The sequence below is a fragment of the Lontra canadensis genome, unplaced genomic scaffold (assembly GCF_010015895.1).
Source record: "Lontra canadensis isolate GAN:19392208 unplaced genomic scaffold, GSC_riverotter_1.0 scaffold70, whole genome shotgun sequence".
NCBI lineage: Eukaryota > Metazoa > Chordata > Mammalia > Carnivora > Mustelidae > Lontra > Lontra canadensis.
The window spans coordinates 269,005-281,199 of record NW_022631064.1 but is presented as its reverse complement, the minus strand read 5'-3'; the positions used below and the strand labels follow the sequence as shown (position 1 = coordinate 281,199).

The following is a 12,195-nucleotide window of genomic DNA, read 5'->3' as shown; positions in this document are numbered from 1 at the left end:
CATCGCTTTGGTTTACAGATTAAGAAAATGACTCTCACACAGGAGACTGGTTCAAGGTCACACAAATAGCAGCTGGGGGAGAAGCCTAGGTCGTCTGCCATCAAAGCCATGTTTCTGTCTCTTACATAGTTTGGTGGGGAGAGTGCATTTCAGTAGAAGGAAAGCTGTTTGCTGACAATATGGTGTTTACTACTTTAAAAAAAAAATGTTATTTATTTACTTGACAGAGGTCACAAGTAGGCAGAGAGGCAGGCAGAGAGAGAGGAGGAAGCAGGCTGCCCGCGGAGCGGAGAGCCCGATGTGGGGCTCTATCCCAGGACCCTGGGACCATGACCCCGAGCTGAAGGCAGAGGCTTTAACCCACTGAGCCACCCAGGCGCCCCTGTTTACTACTTTTTTTTTTGACATGTGGGTGTATCTCACTATTAAAAAGAGAGACAGAAAGACACATACACACACACACACAACCACCACACCAGAGACACCCCCCCCCAACCCCCGGCATAAAGTATTCCCCTGACTAATGAGATTCAGGAGTCTCCGGCAGTCTACCCTCAAGTGAAATAGTGGAAGCATTACCAGGAGGTAGTTAATAGACCTGGGAGCTTGCTACCTCAAGTGATAGAATTCACCCAGAGTAAATTCACCACGCTTCTGTGATTTAATAGACGTCCCTATTGAGAGGACCCAGCACCTGGCCTGGTGGAGGGGGAGGGTGGCCTGATCACTTACATTCTGCTGCCATCTAGTGGTACCTGTTGTGCCATTGCAGTCCCCACAGCCTTAACTAGTCCGGCCATCCATCAATGACCTGAGCGCTGGTTAATTGCTATTGAGCTTTTACAAATACGATAACATCTGTATAGCACTCTGTAAAGGGCAAAGCGCTATACAAATGTTAACTGTTATTAGAACTAATTATTAGACGGCTTCCTACTTAATCTGCAGGGTTGTCCACAATAAAGTCAGGAATTAAAGATTCATATCTGATTAATTTTAGAAACAATTTATCATTATATCTCAGTTGATATAGCAACCCACAGAGCAGAATTGCACAGCTTTTCTTTTCACCAGTGATATTTTAATATACTTGGATAAGAGATTCAAAGAAGTAAGGACATAATAAGGCATATAATTTTAAAACTGACATTCTCTTTGTCATTTGTTAGTATTCTTCGAGATTCATGTTAGTAATTCCAAAACCCGAAATTTATACCTAATATTATAATTTCGTTTTATTTCATCTCTCTGAGACACCACCATGGAACTCCTTTTTGTTTTCAGTGGAGAGAAAGATGTAGAAGCTACTTCTGCCCAAGTTATTCGTGGTTTAGAGCTGGCAAACATATCAAAAGGGAGCTAAGATGAGGTAAATGTATAGCAGTGCTGACCTAAGCACCTAGGGGAATCTTTAAGACTTAGGACCCCCCCACAAAAAAAATTAAAATATAGACCACTTGGAAATTAGAAGAAAATATCAGGAATAAAGCTTCAGGACTATCTTCTTGGAGCATGCTGGAAAAATGAGATGGAGTAGGAGTTTAGACGGTTAGAAGACACATACATCTTAGCGTATTTATATTGGCACACGTCTGTCCATAGTTAGATTGTATGTTCACATATGACAACAGTCACTGATCATTGTAGCAATAGAATAGAATCACTAGTGAATGGCAACCTTGCCCATGAATAATTATGCTGTGATAATTTTAGGTAAATGTGAACTAGGAACCGGGATGTCTTTTTCTAAGCCTTTGTGCCTGCATGCCTTGGGATAGTAAAAGAGGAGTTTTAGTCCAGGAGATAAAGATTTTTGCCTACCCAGGATAGCCCCCCAAAAGCCAGACATAGGATGCCTGCTACTTACTGAGAAAGATGAACCCCGAAACTTAAGTGAGTTTTGAGAGGTCTCCTTTTCCCGCATGAAATCTGACACTCCTCTTTCTTAAATTAGTCTGGCAAGAAATGGAAATTGAGTTTTCTTGATTGAATCTTGGATAATATATTCAGTGTATTTTAGCATTGGTAAATTTTGCCTCAACCTGAATAGAAGAATCCAGTCTTGTTTTTGCTGTTTTACTTGTAGATCTTCTCTCTACTTTGGACTCTCTTAAAACCCTGTATTGGGTCAGTTCTCCAGCATTCAATATTGACTGAACTCTGTCTCTGTCAAAGCAGCATATAGCAGTGAGGGAAAATTAGAAAACATATCCAGCCTCGTGGAGCTTCCAGACTAGTGGAGGACATGGGCAGAAATCAAACAGTCCTTCAAATAATCCTCATCAGAATTTATAATTAAGGGACGCCTGGGTGGCTCAGTTGGTTAAGCATCTGCCTTCGGCTCAGGTCACAGTCCCAGGGTGCTGGGATAGAGCCCTGTCAGGCTCCCTGCTCAGAGTGGAGTCTGCTTCTCCCTCTCTCTCTGCTCCTCCCCACCTTGCTCATTCTCTCTTTTTCTCTCTCAAATAGATAAAATCTTTATTTAAAAAATAGAAATTTAAAATAAAATCTTTAAAAAACTTGAAATTTATAATTAAAATTGTCTGAATTAAATTAGTATGGGGCATTATGGGAGAGTCCCGAAGAGTTTCCCTGCTGGGCCAGGGAAGGTGTCCCTGAGGAAGTAATGTTTGAAATCTTAATCGAAAGTAGCAGTTAAATAGTCAAGAGGGAGCAAAAGTCAAATTTTTCGAAGTATTAATCACATTTTGTCTAACTATATCTTTGGTTCTAATTTTGTCAATTTTTATATGCGCCAGTATAGAAAAAGCCAAAAAAAAAAAAAAAAAAAAAAAGACCTTCCCTATAGATTCTAAATGGAAACAAAGACTTTAAATCCCATACTAAAGAAGAGTGCCTTTTCTCTTTCAGAAATGTGATTGGTCTCTAAAGCGTGCCGTGTTCAGGTGGTAGGTGCTGATTTAACTGGTTGGAAGTGCATTATGCTAGTCAAGCTTGTTGTTAAATTCCTGTAAGCTGGAACAGCAGTTCTGCCTGGCTAATGATGGATTATTACTGCAGTAGCTTCTTTACAAAGGATTTCCTAATGCCAGATAGTTACACAATAGAACTGAGAAAAACAGGCTCGAGATACGGTGCCTTCTCACAGGCATTTCATCAGGGCATCCCGACGGGGCCCTGAGAGGGGCCTGGGGCTTGGCAGATGGAGCAGAAGGCTGGGAATGAGAAGCCTCTGTCTCCTGGCCATGCTCTGCTGGAAACTCTCCATATGACCTTGAACAAATCTTGTAGCCTCTCTGTCCTTTGGGTGTCTCTTATCTGTTGTGGATATTTCTTTTGCAGGAGGTGTTTGAGGGAAGGAGCTAACATATTCAGGAAACGATGTGAAGGTTCTTGATGCCAGCCAAGGAGATAGATACTATAGACGTGTAAAGTAACATAACTTATGGGCATTGAAGTATGTTCTTGGAGAAATGCCCTGGAATGGCGTCTTCAGCGCCAGATACCATGCCAGGCAAGCCAAACCAGAGTTGAGATGATTTCTGAAAAACAGTTCAGCATTTTCTCAGTTCAAAACACAACAATGATGACAGAAATTTTTTTTTAAGTAGAAAATCACCCTACAGCTGCATTATCTAATCATTCTAACTAGAAGTTTTCTGGGAGACCCCTTTTATTTCCTTAAATGGATATGTATTCTTTCCCAAGAACTGGGGCACAAAGCCTAAGATTCCAATTGAATTGTCACATGGGGTAACTTTTGACAAGCCTGTCATTTGTCCATTTTCTCTTCTGACCCAGTGGTACTCTGAGGGATCAGAGGGGAGAAGAGGATTAATGTCATTGTGCGCAGACAAATAACACAGTTTCTTTAAGAAATTCCACTTGTGGAAGTTGACTAGGAAACATGAAGCACTTAGCAGTACCTCATCATCATGGCTTGCGACGTGTCCCCCCTGTCATTAGTCAGCTGTCCTCAACTCATATTCTGAAATGGAGTCTTATCTCTCGTTCAGTTCATCGTAGCGCCGTCTATATGCGGACGTGGGGGGATGGGGTCGAGGACTACAGAGCTTCTCCCAGTGCGGGGATCGAGCTGGTTTGACTTGACTTTTTATTCATTGTCCTACCTCACCATAGAGTTTAAGTCAAATCTATTTCATATTTTCGTTTGTTCTTCCCCAGTGTGTCCACAGCACTAACGTGGGCCAGAGACACCTGTTCTGATAGAAAGTTTTCCATTTAAGGTGGGGAGGGCCAGTGGGTGTGCCTGTGGTGGTTCATGGGACACACTTATATCCCAGGCAGCAGACTGAGATTCCAGCCATCTCATATCAGGTCCAAGAGCATTATAAACTCCCGTGATTAGTGAAGAGCGGTAACGTGGATTTCTGGTGATTTTTAAGTTTTTGTTTGTTTGTTTGTTTTTTGCATCCAAGCACGGGCTGTATATTGGGAGTTGGACTTGTTCTGTTTCTCATGAGCCACAGCAGCCAGACAGAGTCCCGAGTTCACGTGGCAGCATCGCTTCGGAAGCTCTCGACGTACCTAGATGACAGTGGGAGCCAAAGCAGAACATTTCAGGAGGTAGGAGCAGGAGGTTACGGCTTTCTTCCCTTTGTCGTCTCATGTGTTCCCGTGGCCACTGATTTTCTACTTCTCATATTTTGGTAACACTGAAATTGAATTCTTCCTCAGTTTCAACTGGGATAAGGAGAAGAATTTGAGTGGCAAACAACCTATATTAGATCATAAGGTTTTCAAACTGTGCAGCTGTTTAAATCAACTCAGACTTAAATGTGGCCTTTAAGATAAGAGCCTTTAGTGAATGCAAAAAACAAAATCAGCAGCGCTAGAAGGCACTTTCTAAGAAGAGCTGCGATTTCCGGAGGAAGGTTTAATGAGGATTTTTAGAATTACGCTCAAGCCAAATGTAACTTTAAAAGATGGCCAGGAGTAAGCTTAAGAAACTGTGGATGGAAAAAGGCATTTTTTTTCTTTCTTTTTTTTTTTTTTTTTTAATGTCAGCTAGCATGAAAAGTCATTGAGGAAATGCCCTTTACCACACTTAATGAAAAGATTTTTCTGTTACGGTGCAAAAATACACAGAATTGTGGATCCCGGGACACAGCTTTTGTGTGTCAACCGCATTCAGAGTGAACGTCTGAGGTGTGTGTCTCTGCCCAGGTGAAGCTGGGCGGCCTGGGCTCTGTCTTCCGGAGGACCCGGGGATGACCTTTTAGCCTGGCCAGATTCTCTGTCTCATTAGAGCAGATTCTGTTTTCTCTGGGCCTGCCCATGAGCTATTGATGGGCACATAATGGCTGCTGTGTTCCCCCGCTCGGCTCCTCTGCTTTCAGCAATAGGACTTGTTGAATCTGTGAATTTCTTTGGGGCACAGAGGGTTGAAGTTTTGTTCTACTATGTGCACCACATTTCCATTTTTAAAGCAGTTGCAGAGCACAGTTGAAAAGGACGTATCTTTTTAAGCAAAGCGAGAAAATTTTGCCACTGAGGGGCAGTTCGATTAATAAACGAAAGTGGGGTTTTTAGCACTAATGCCTCGGTCTGCCTTGATGTTTCGATTTATGAGGCCTCGAGCAGGCGGTTTGGTTTTTCCCCTCCCCTCTGATGTTTTATTATCCAATTTCTACCTTACAAACAGCTTCCTTTTTTCATGCTGTATCGACCAGGATCGGGAGTTGAACATTTCCACTTTGCCTTAACAACATCTTTGTGAAGGAGGGCTTCGTGAGGAAAGTGTGAGGTAGCCGGGAGGGGATGACTAGCCAGGATTTGCAGAAATTGAGGCTCAAGTCGATTGAGTGACTTGCACGAAGTTTCTTAGCCTGTCAGTGGTCAGTGTGGGACGTACACCTGTGTGGGCCGTCTTGACTCCCAGCATTCTCTTTTATTTATAATTTGCTCATTTATTCATCTTTTCATGTATTAGTTAGCACACCGGTGCTCTGAGGTAAGGAACATTACCTCTATTTTACTTGATTTATGTAACTCTAAAACCCGCATGCCTGGCCCGCTATGCCCCACTCCTAAGAGGGAATCTTAATGCAGCCATGGGTCACATCTTTGAATTTCCTCTCCGGCTTGGCCTTGGATCAGAGCACATGGCTATTAGTAACATTCGCTGGTGATGAAAATCTAGCCTCTGCTGTCGATAGATCCAGTGTTCTGACATGAGATGGTTAGAGAACTTTCTGATTTTGAGTCTAAAGACCTGGGCTTGAATCTTGCCTCTCTGTCACTGGCAAGCTGTATGTAGTCAGGCCTCAACATCCCTATGTGTTAAGTGGGAATTCTGACCCGCATCTCATACCATTGTGAGGACATGTCAGGCGGCGGAGCAGTGTCTGGTCTGTGGTAGGCATACTTCAATCCAGTCCTTATCCCGGGGAGAAGGTGGACAGAACACTGATGTCCATTAAATCGTGTTCTTTTGTTTTCCCTCACGAAGAAATCTCTCCTGCCGTCTCTTCTTCTAGGTCCTTGCCTATACCCTCAGCTGTGTATGTACCTCAGCGTTCAGTACTGGGATCGTTGAGGCTGCGGAGGCTGAAGATATCATGAACAAGCTTCAGATGTTGGTAGAAAACAACCAACAGGTTGGAATGTGTGTCCTGATCACTCCTCTCTTTGGGTCTCATGTTGCTGCTGAGTCCTAATCTTGGCTGACTCTGATTAGACTACTCTCTGGATGTTTTCATGCACAGAACTGAGGAACTACTTCTTCTTCTTCTTTTTTTTTTAAGATTTAAAATAAAATTTTACTTGAGAGAGTGTGCACAAGTGGTGGGGCAGGGGCAGAGGAAGAGGGAGAAGCAGATTCCTTGCTGAGCAGGGACCCCCATGTGGGGCTCGATCCCAGGACTCTGGGATCATGACCTCATCGAAGGCAGATGCTTAACTGACTGAGCCACCGAGGCATCCCCAGAACTGAGAAACTTCTGACTTTTCTCACTACCATAGCCAATGGTCACAGATGTCTTTTCTCTCTCCTTATACTTTATCTTTTGTAGGTACTTCTTTTTCTTTGTCAGAGGGAGTATGAAAGGCTTTTCTCTCCCTCCACCGGTATTTATAAAACCTTGAAACATGTGGCTAGGGAATGTAAGGCTAGTGATAACAGTTTGCAAAGATATGAATACTTGATGGACTCTGATGGGTCAAAGCTCTGCAAATTCAAAGCAGAGAATGTCTGCTCATGACTGAATATGCATGGGACAATTTAAATACCTGCAAATTACTTTAAAGACCTTTAAAATGTTCCCTGTGAAATATGATTCAGCCTTAAAAAGGAAGGAAATTCAGACACACGCTACAACATGGATGGATCTTGAGGACATGATGCTAAGTGAAATGGACCAATCACAAAAAGACAAATACTGTATGGTTCTATTGATAGGAAGTCCTTGCAGTGGTCAGAAGCTTAGAGACGGAAAGTAGAAAGGTGGTCGCCAAGGGCTTCGGAAGGGAGGATGGGAAGATATTGCTTAAGGGGTATAAGATTTGCGTTTGCAAGATGAAAGAGTTCTGGAGATGGGTCGTGGTGATGATTGCACAGCAGTATGAATGTATTTAATGCCACTGAAAAGTGGGGAAGATGGCAAATTGTATGTTATGTATATTTTATGACAATTTCACTGAAAAATATGTTCCTCTGATTATACATGTTATAAAATTGCCCCATCTGGACTTTTTTTTTTTTTTTTAGATTTCTCCACAAAGTCTCAATATTAGCCATGGGGTGGATTATTGCAGGATTCACTGGTTATTAGCTAATATTGTATTGTATGGTACAATACAATATTGTATTGTATCGTTACTAGTTTATGGATGTGTGACTGCTCACTTAAATTCAAAGTAGGCTTTGCAACACCAAGATGTGGAAGTTTGTGTATGCTGTGCTCATTATGGGGACTTTTTCTCCTTTTGTTTGGGAGTTGACTAAGCTTGCATGATCTACTTCAGTATTTTCACCCTTTAATTCCTTCTGAAAATTTGGATCATTGGAATCAAGTCTTGTAATGGTCCAGTATTATTTTCCTTAAATAAACCATTCAGTGCAGGTGAATTCCTTATAGTTGGTCTGCAATTTCTGTTGCAAACCAAAGTCTTGATTTTTTTTAAAGGAAATTTTCAGTTGCTGGGAGGTGAGATAGATATGTGTTTGTTTGTTTTTTTAAGATTTTATTTATTTGTCAGAGAGCCCAAGCAAGGGGAGCCGCAGGCAGAGGGAGAAGCAGGCTCCCCACTAAGCAAGGAGCCTGATACGGTCCTTAATCCCAGAACCCTGGAATCATGACCTGAGCTGAAGGCAGACACTTAACTGACTGAGCTATCCAGGTGTCCCCAAAGTCTTGATTAAAAAAAGTAGTAATTCTGCAAATCGCTGATTTTCAGATGGCAAAAGAACCTATCGGTAGGAAAGGGAGCCCCTCGAAGTGCTTAGATGCTGTCTATAAAATTCTGTGCCATCTGTGCTCTTCTTTTCTTTACCCTTTGTTTTTATTTATTTATAACAGACTTCAGGTTTTGCCCTGGCGTTGGGAAACCTGGTTCATGGTTTGTCTGTGTGCGGACATGGAAAAGCTGAGGACTTGGGCCACAGACTGCTCCCTGCCTGGATCAGAACTGTTCTAGCACAGGTAGGAGGGCACATCCTAGCATGTGATTTTGTATTTTTATAATGGAAAAAAAGAGCAACTTTATTGAACCATTTATAGGTGCTGCTAAGATAGCCTAACAGTAAAAGAATAGGCAATTTGAAACGAAAGGGACGTAGGAACTTTAAATCCCTTGTAAATGATACATCCTGTGGGCCATTATAGCTTTTGTTTTTTTTTAAACAGGCTACTTGCTTAGTGTTTTAACTTTCAAACAGCATTGTGGTTTTGAAAGCGACCTCTGATGGAATAACTTCAGCCCATTACTGTATTCAAGTCGGCTGCCATTTTTGGTTCGGTGATGCAGGTTACGTTGACCCTACAAGTGTAATATCATTTTGACCAGGGTTTCTCTAGAATATAGTAAGTTTTATAGGATCCAAACCTCAGGATTGTTTGCCTCTTGACATACCAGATGCTTTGTTTTCAGGGCACTCCCACAATGCTTTGTTTGGCGGCACTTCATGGCATGGTGGCCTTGGTAGGCTCTGAAGGGGACATAATGCAGGTAAAACCAAAAAACAAAGCACAAATGGAGAAATCTATATGTGTGCATGGCCACAGCAAGAGGAGAGCACCAAGTGTCTCAGTTTGCCAAGGACAGGATACATGCTCGTAGTGATGGTTATTCTGGGCTTTTCAATGCCTTGATATATAGAAAATTGCTCTTGGGGGAGCATTCCCTTTTAGAGATTTGTTCCTTCTTTTATTTAGTTCGTAAGAACTAGACGTAGTCAGCCTATGTACTTTCCACGAAGTTCCCTGCCCAAGAAGTGACTGAATCGTAAGAAATTTCAGAAGTTGTCCGTAAGAACCTCCATTTTGTATCTGCCATGTTTAAGTTTGTATCTAGGTAGTTGTTTCACTTTTAAATGTTTCCCACAGTGGACATATGTATGTTCCAGTTTACAAGTAATGCTAAGAAGCGCCTGTGTTCACACAGTGAAGGCTCTTCAGTGAGCGTTGCTCACTGCACGGAACTCATGTTAGGAAATCGGTGATAAATACGGCGCGGACCCTGCCCTCAAGGAGCCCATAGCTTTTGTTTATGAAATGTAAGGACATAGTTAGTGGTAGATGATACCATAGCTTAGAAGATGATAGCTCATCCACTGGGAATGTCATTATTTACTTTTTGGGGATATTGGGGTAGATATTTCTCCTTTTTCTTTCAGCTGAAGTCAGAAGCCATCCAGTCCTCTCATTTTCAAGCCCGACTCAATGAAGTCATTAAAACTGTAACTCAGGTGAGAAGAGGAATTTAAAATTCTTGGATGGAAGAACAGATAATCTGCCCCCCCCCTTTTTTGAGACAGAGAGTGAGAGAGAGCATGCATGTGTGTGTGAGCAGTTAGAGGGACAGTGGGAGAGGGAGAGAGAGAATCTTAAGCAGGCTCCATGCCCAGTGTGGTGTGCTCCATGCTCAATCTAATGACCTTGAGATCATGACCTGAGTTGAAACCAAGAGTTGGACACTTAACTGACTGAGCCACCCAGGCACCCCTCAGCTACTTACTTTTGCTGCCTTTCTCTTTCATGGTACCAGCTGTTTTCCTTGGAAAATGAGGAGACCTCTGGTTACTCACATTCAGTCCAAGCAGCACTTGAGAGTGGCTTATGGCCCACATTCACCAACAAACACACACTGCCTCTGGGAAAAAAAGCTGGCGTTTTTGAGTTAACTGAAGTTGGCTTGGTTTCCTTTAAAAATGAAAATCTGACCCTGGAAGGGAGGTTAGGCCCTCAGGACAGAGTAAAATGGAAGGCGATCAAAGGGCAGGACAGATATCTAAGAATAGTTGAGAAGTGCTAGTTCAGATGTCACAGATAAAAAGTGTTCGTAATAATTGGTCCTATTTCAAGTATTCTTCCTTGCTTCGCACAATTGATACTCTTACTATATATAGAACTTTGTAGATAGTCTTTTCATTTAGCATACTTTTTTCTTCATGTAAATACAGCTGATTATTACATCTACCACATAAACAAGCTTTAGTAATTCATGCTTTGAGAAGGAAACATAAATCTCTGAACAGAAGAAACTCTCTTTTGCGTGTAGGAATGTGATCTCAGAAAAAGAATTATACCAAAACTTAAGTGCTTATAACTTGGGAGAAAAATCTATAAATGAAAACTTATTTAGGAAAATCTATATTATGAATGATAAAGCAATAATAGAACATTACTTAAAGAAGAGAACAAAATAATATCTCCTTGCATTTTTTGAGGTATTTTATTCTTAAATATCTAACACCCTTTTTAAAAAATGACTTTTTGGATTTTTTTCCCCTTTTTTATTAAAAAAATTCCTTTGAGACCAGTCATGACTGATTGATTCATCCATTCATCTCTCCAGCAACAATTCTTGATCACCTGTGTGTCCAGGGTTTAGTATACTAGACACGTGATATTATGTCTTGTCAGAGAACTTGTCATTAGCAGACAAGCCACCACCTCATAAAAGATAGATGATTTCCTCTGAGTGACCTTATATGAAACAGAGTTCGGATCTTGACCAATTGAACTGTTATGCTTTCATCCATAGGTCATCAGTGTGTCTGGGGTGATTGGTCTTCAATCCAATGCTCTCTGGCTTCTAGGACATCTTCATCTGTCTACTCTGTCCTCAAGTCAGAGCAGAACCTCTGGTAAGATCGGAGTCTTAGAATACTGGGGCTGACAGGAGGGATTGCTACGGGGGCTGTGTACTTGGTTAAGAGCATTAACCTTTGCAACCACTTTAAGTGGTGGGTGTTACCATCCCTCTTTTACATCAGAAGAAGGAGAGGCTGTAGAGAGCCTTCCTGACTTGCCCAAATACCATCATTCTTTAATGTGAGAAGAAGAGGGGCTTGGAGGGCCTTCCTGATTTGCCCAGGGTCACGTGGCAGCAGGTGGTGCACACACAGTTGAACTCACCTCTGTCAGCCCCCAAAGCCCTTGCTCTTTTCATCCTTCCTCCCTGCCTCTCTCAGAGAACAGATTATGCTGTCTAACCCCATATTTCACAAATGAAGACACTGAGGCTTAGAAAGGTGACATGACTTACGTGTGCACTTAGTTTAACAACAAATCCAGAAAGTAGGAACAGGTCCTTGAAGCACAGAAGAGAGTTCTTTTTATTTTCCTAGATGGCATTATAGTTTGTGTAATACTCATATTTCATTAAAAGTCTCTTCCTATATGACTGGATTTCTTTGGACCCCTGCTTTTTTGTTTATTTGTTTGTTTTGTTTTTGATGGAGAGAGATCACAAGTAGGCAGAGAGAGAGAGGAGAAAGCAGGCTCCCCGCCGAGCAGAGAGCCCGATGCGGGACTCGATACCAGGACCCTGAGATCATGACCTGAGCCAAAGGCAGAGGCTTAACCTTACCCTGAGCCACCCAGGCATCCCAGTCCTCTGCTTTTAAGAAAAGAATGGAATACGTGCATTTAAAGATATGCACATACTTGGCATTGAAATTAAAATTCTAGGTCTTACCATCACAAGGCCTTTTCTGTTTCCACAATTTTAATAAAAAGCAATAAAAAATATTTGCAATTCCCACATGCT

The 12,195-nt window shown here is 41.9% G+C and overlaps 1 protein-coding gene across 2 annotated transcripts in view; it reads left to right on the top strand.

The window, feature by feature from the left end:
• Positions 1-12,195, top strand: part of FOCAD (focadhesin) — a 297,139-nt gene that overhangs the window by 245,456 nt on the left and 39,488 nt on the right. For both annotated transcript variants that reach the window (XM_032880503.1, XM_032880504.1), the window contains exons 29-34: positions 4,401-4,548; positions 6,462-6,581; positions 8,502-8,624; positions 9,073-9,150; positions 9,818-9,889; positions 11,188-11,290. In XM_032880503.1, the coding sequence (XP_032736394.1) occupies positions 4,401-4,548; positions 6,462-6,581; positions 8,502-8,624; positions 9,073-9,150; positions 9,818-9,889; positions 11,188-11,290 (644 nt within the window). The remainder of the gene's footprint in view (positions 1-4,400; positions 4,549-6,461; positions 6,582-8,501; positions 8,625-9,072; positions 9,151-9,817; positions 9,890-11,187; positions 11,291-12,195) is intronic.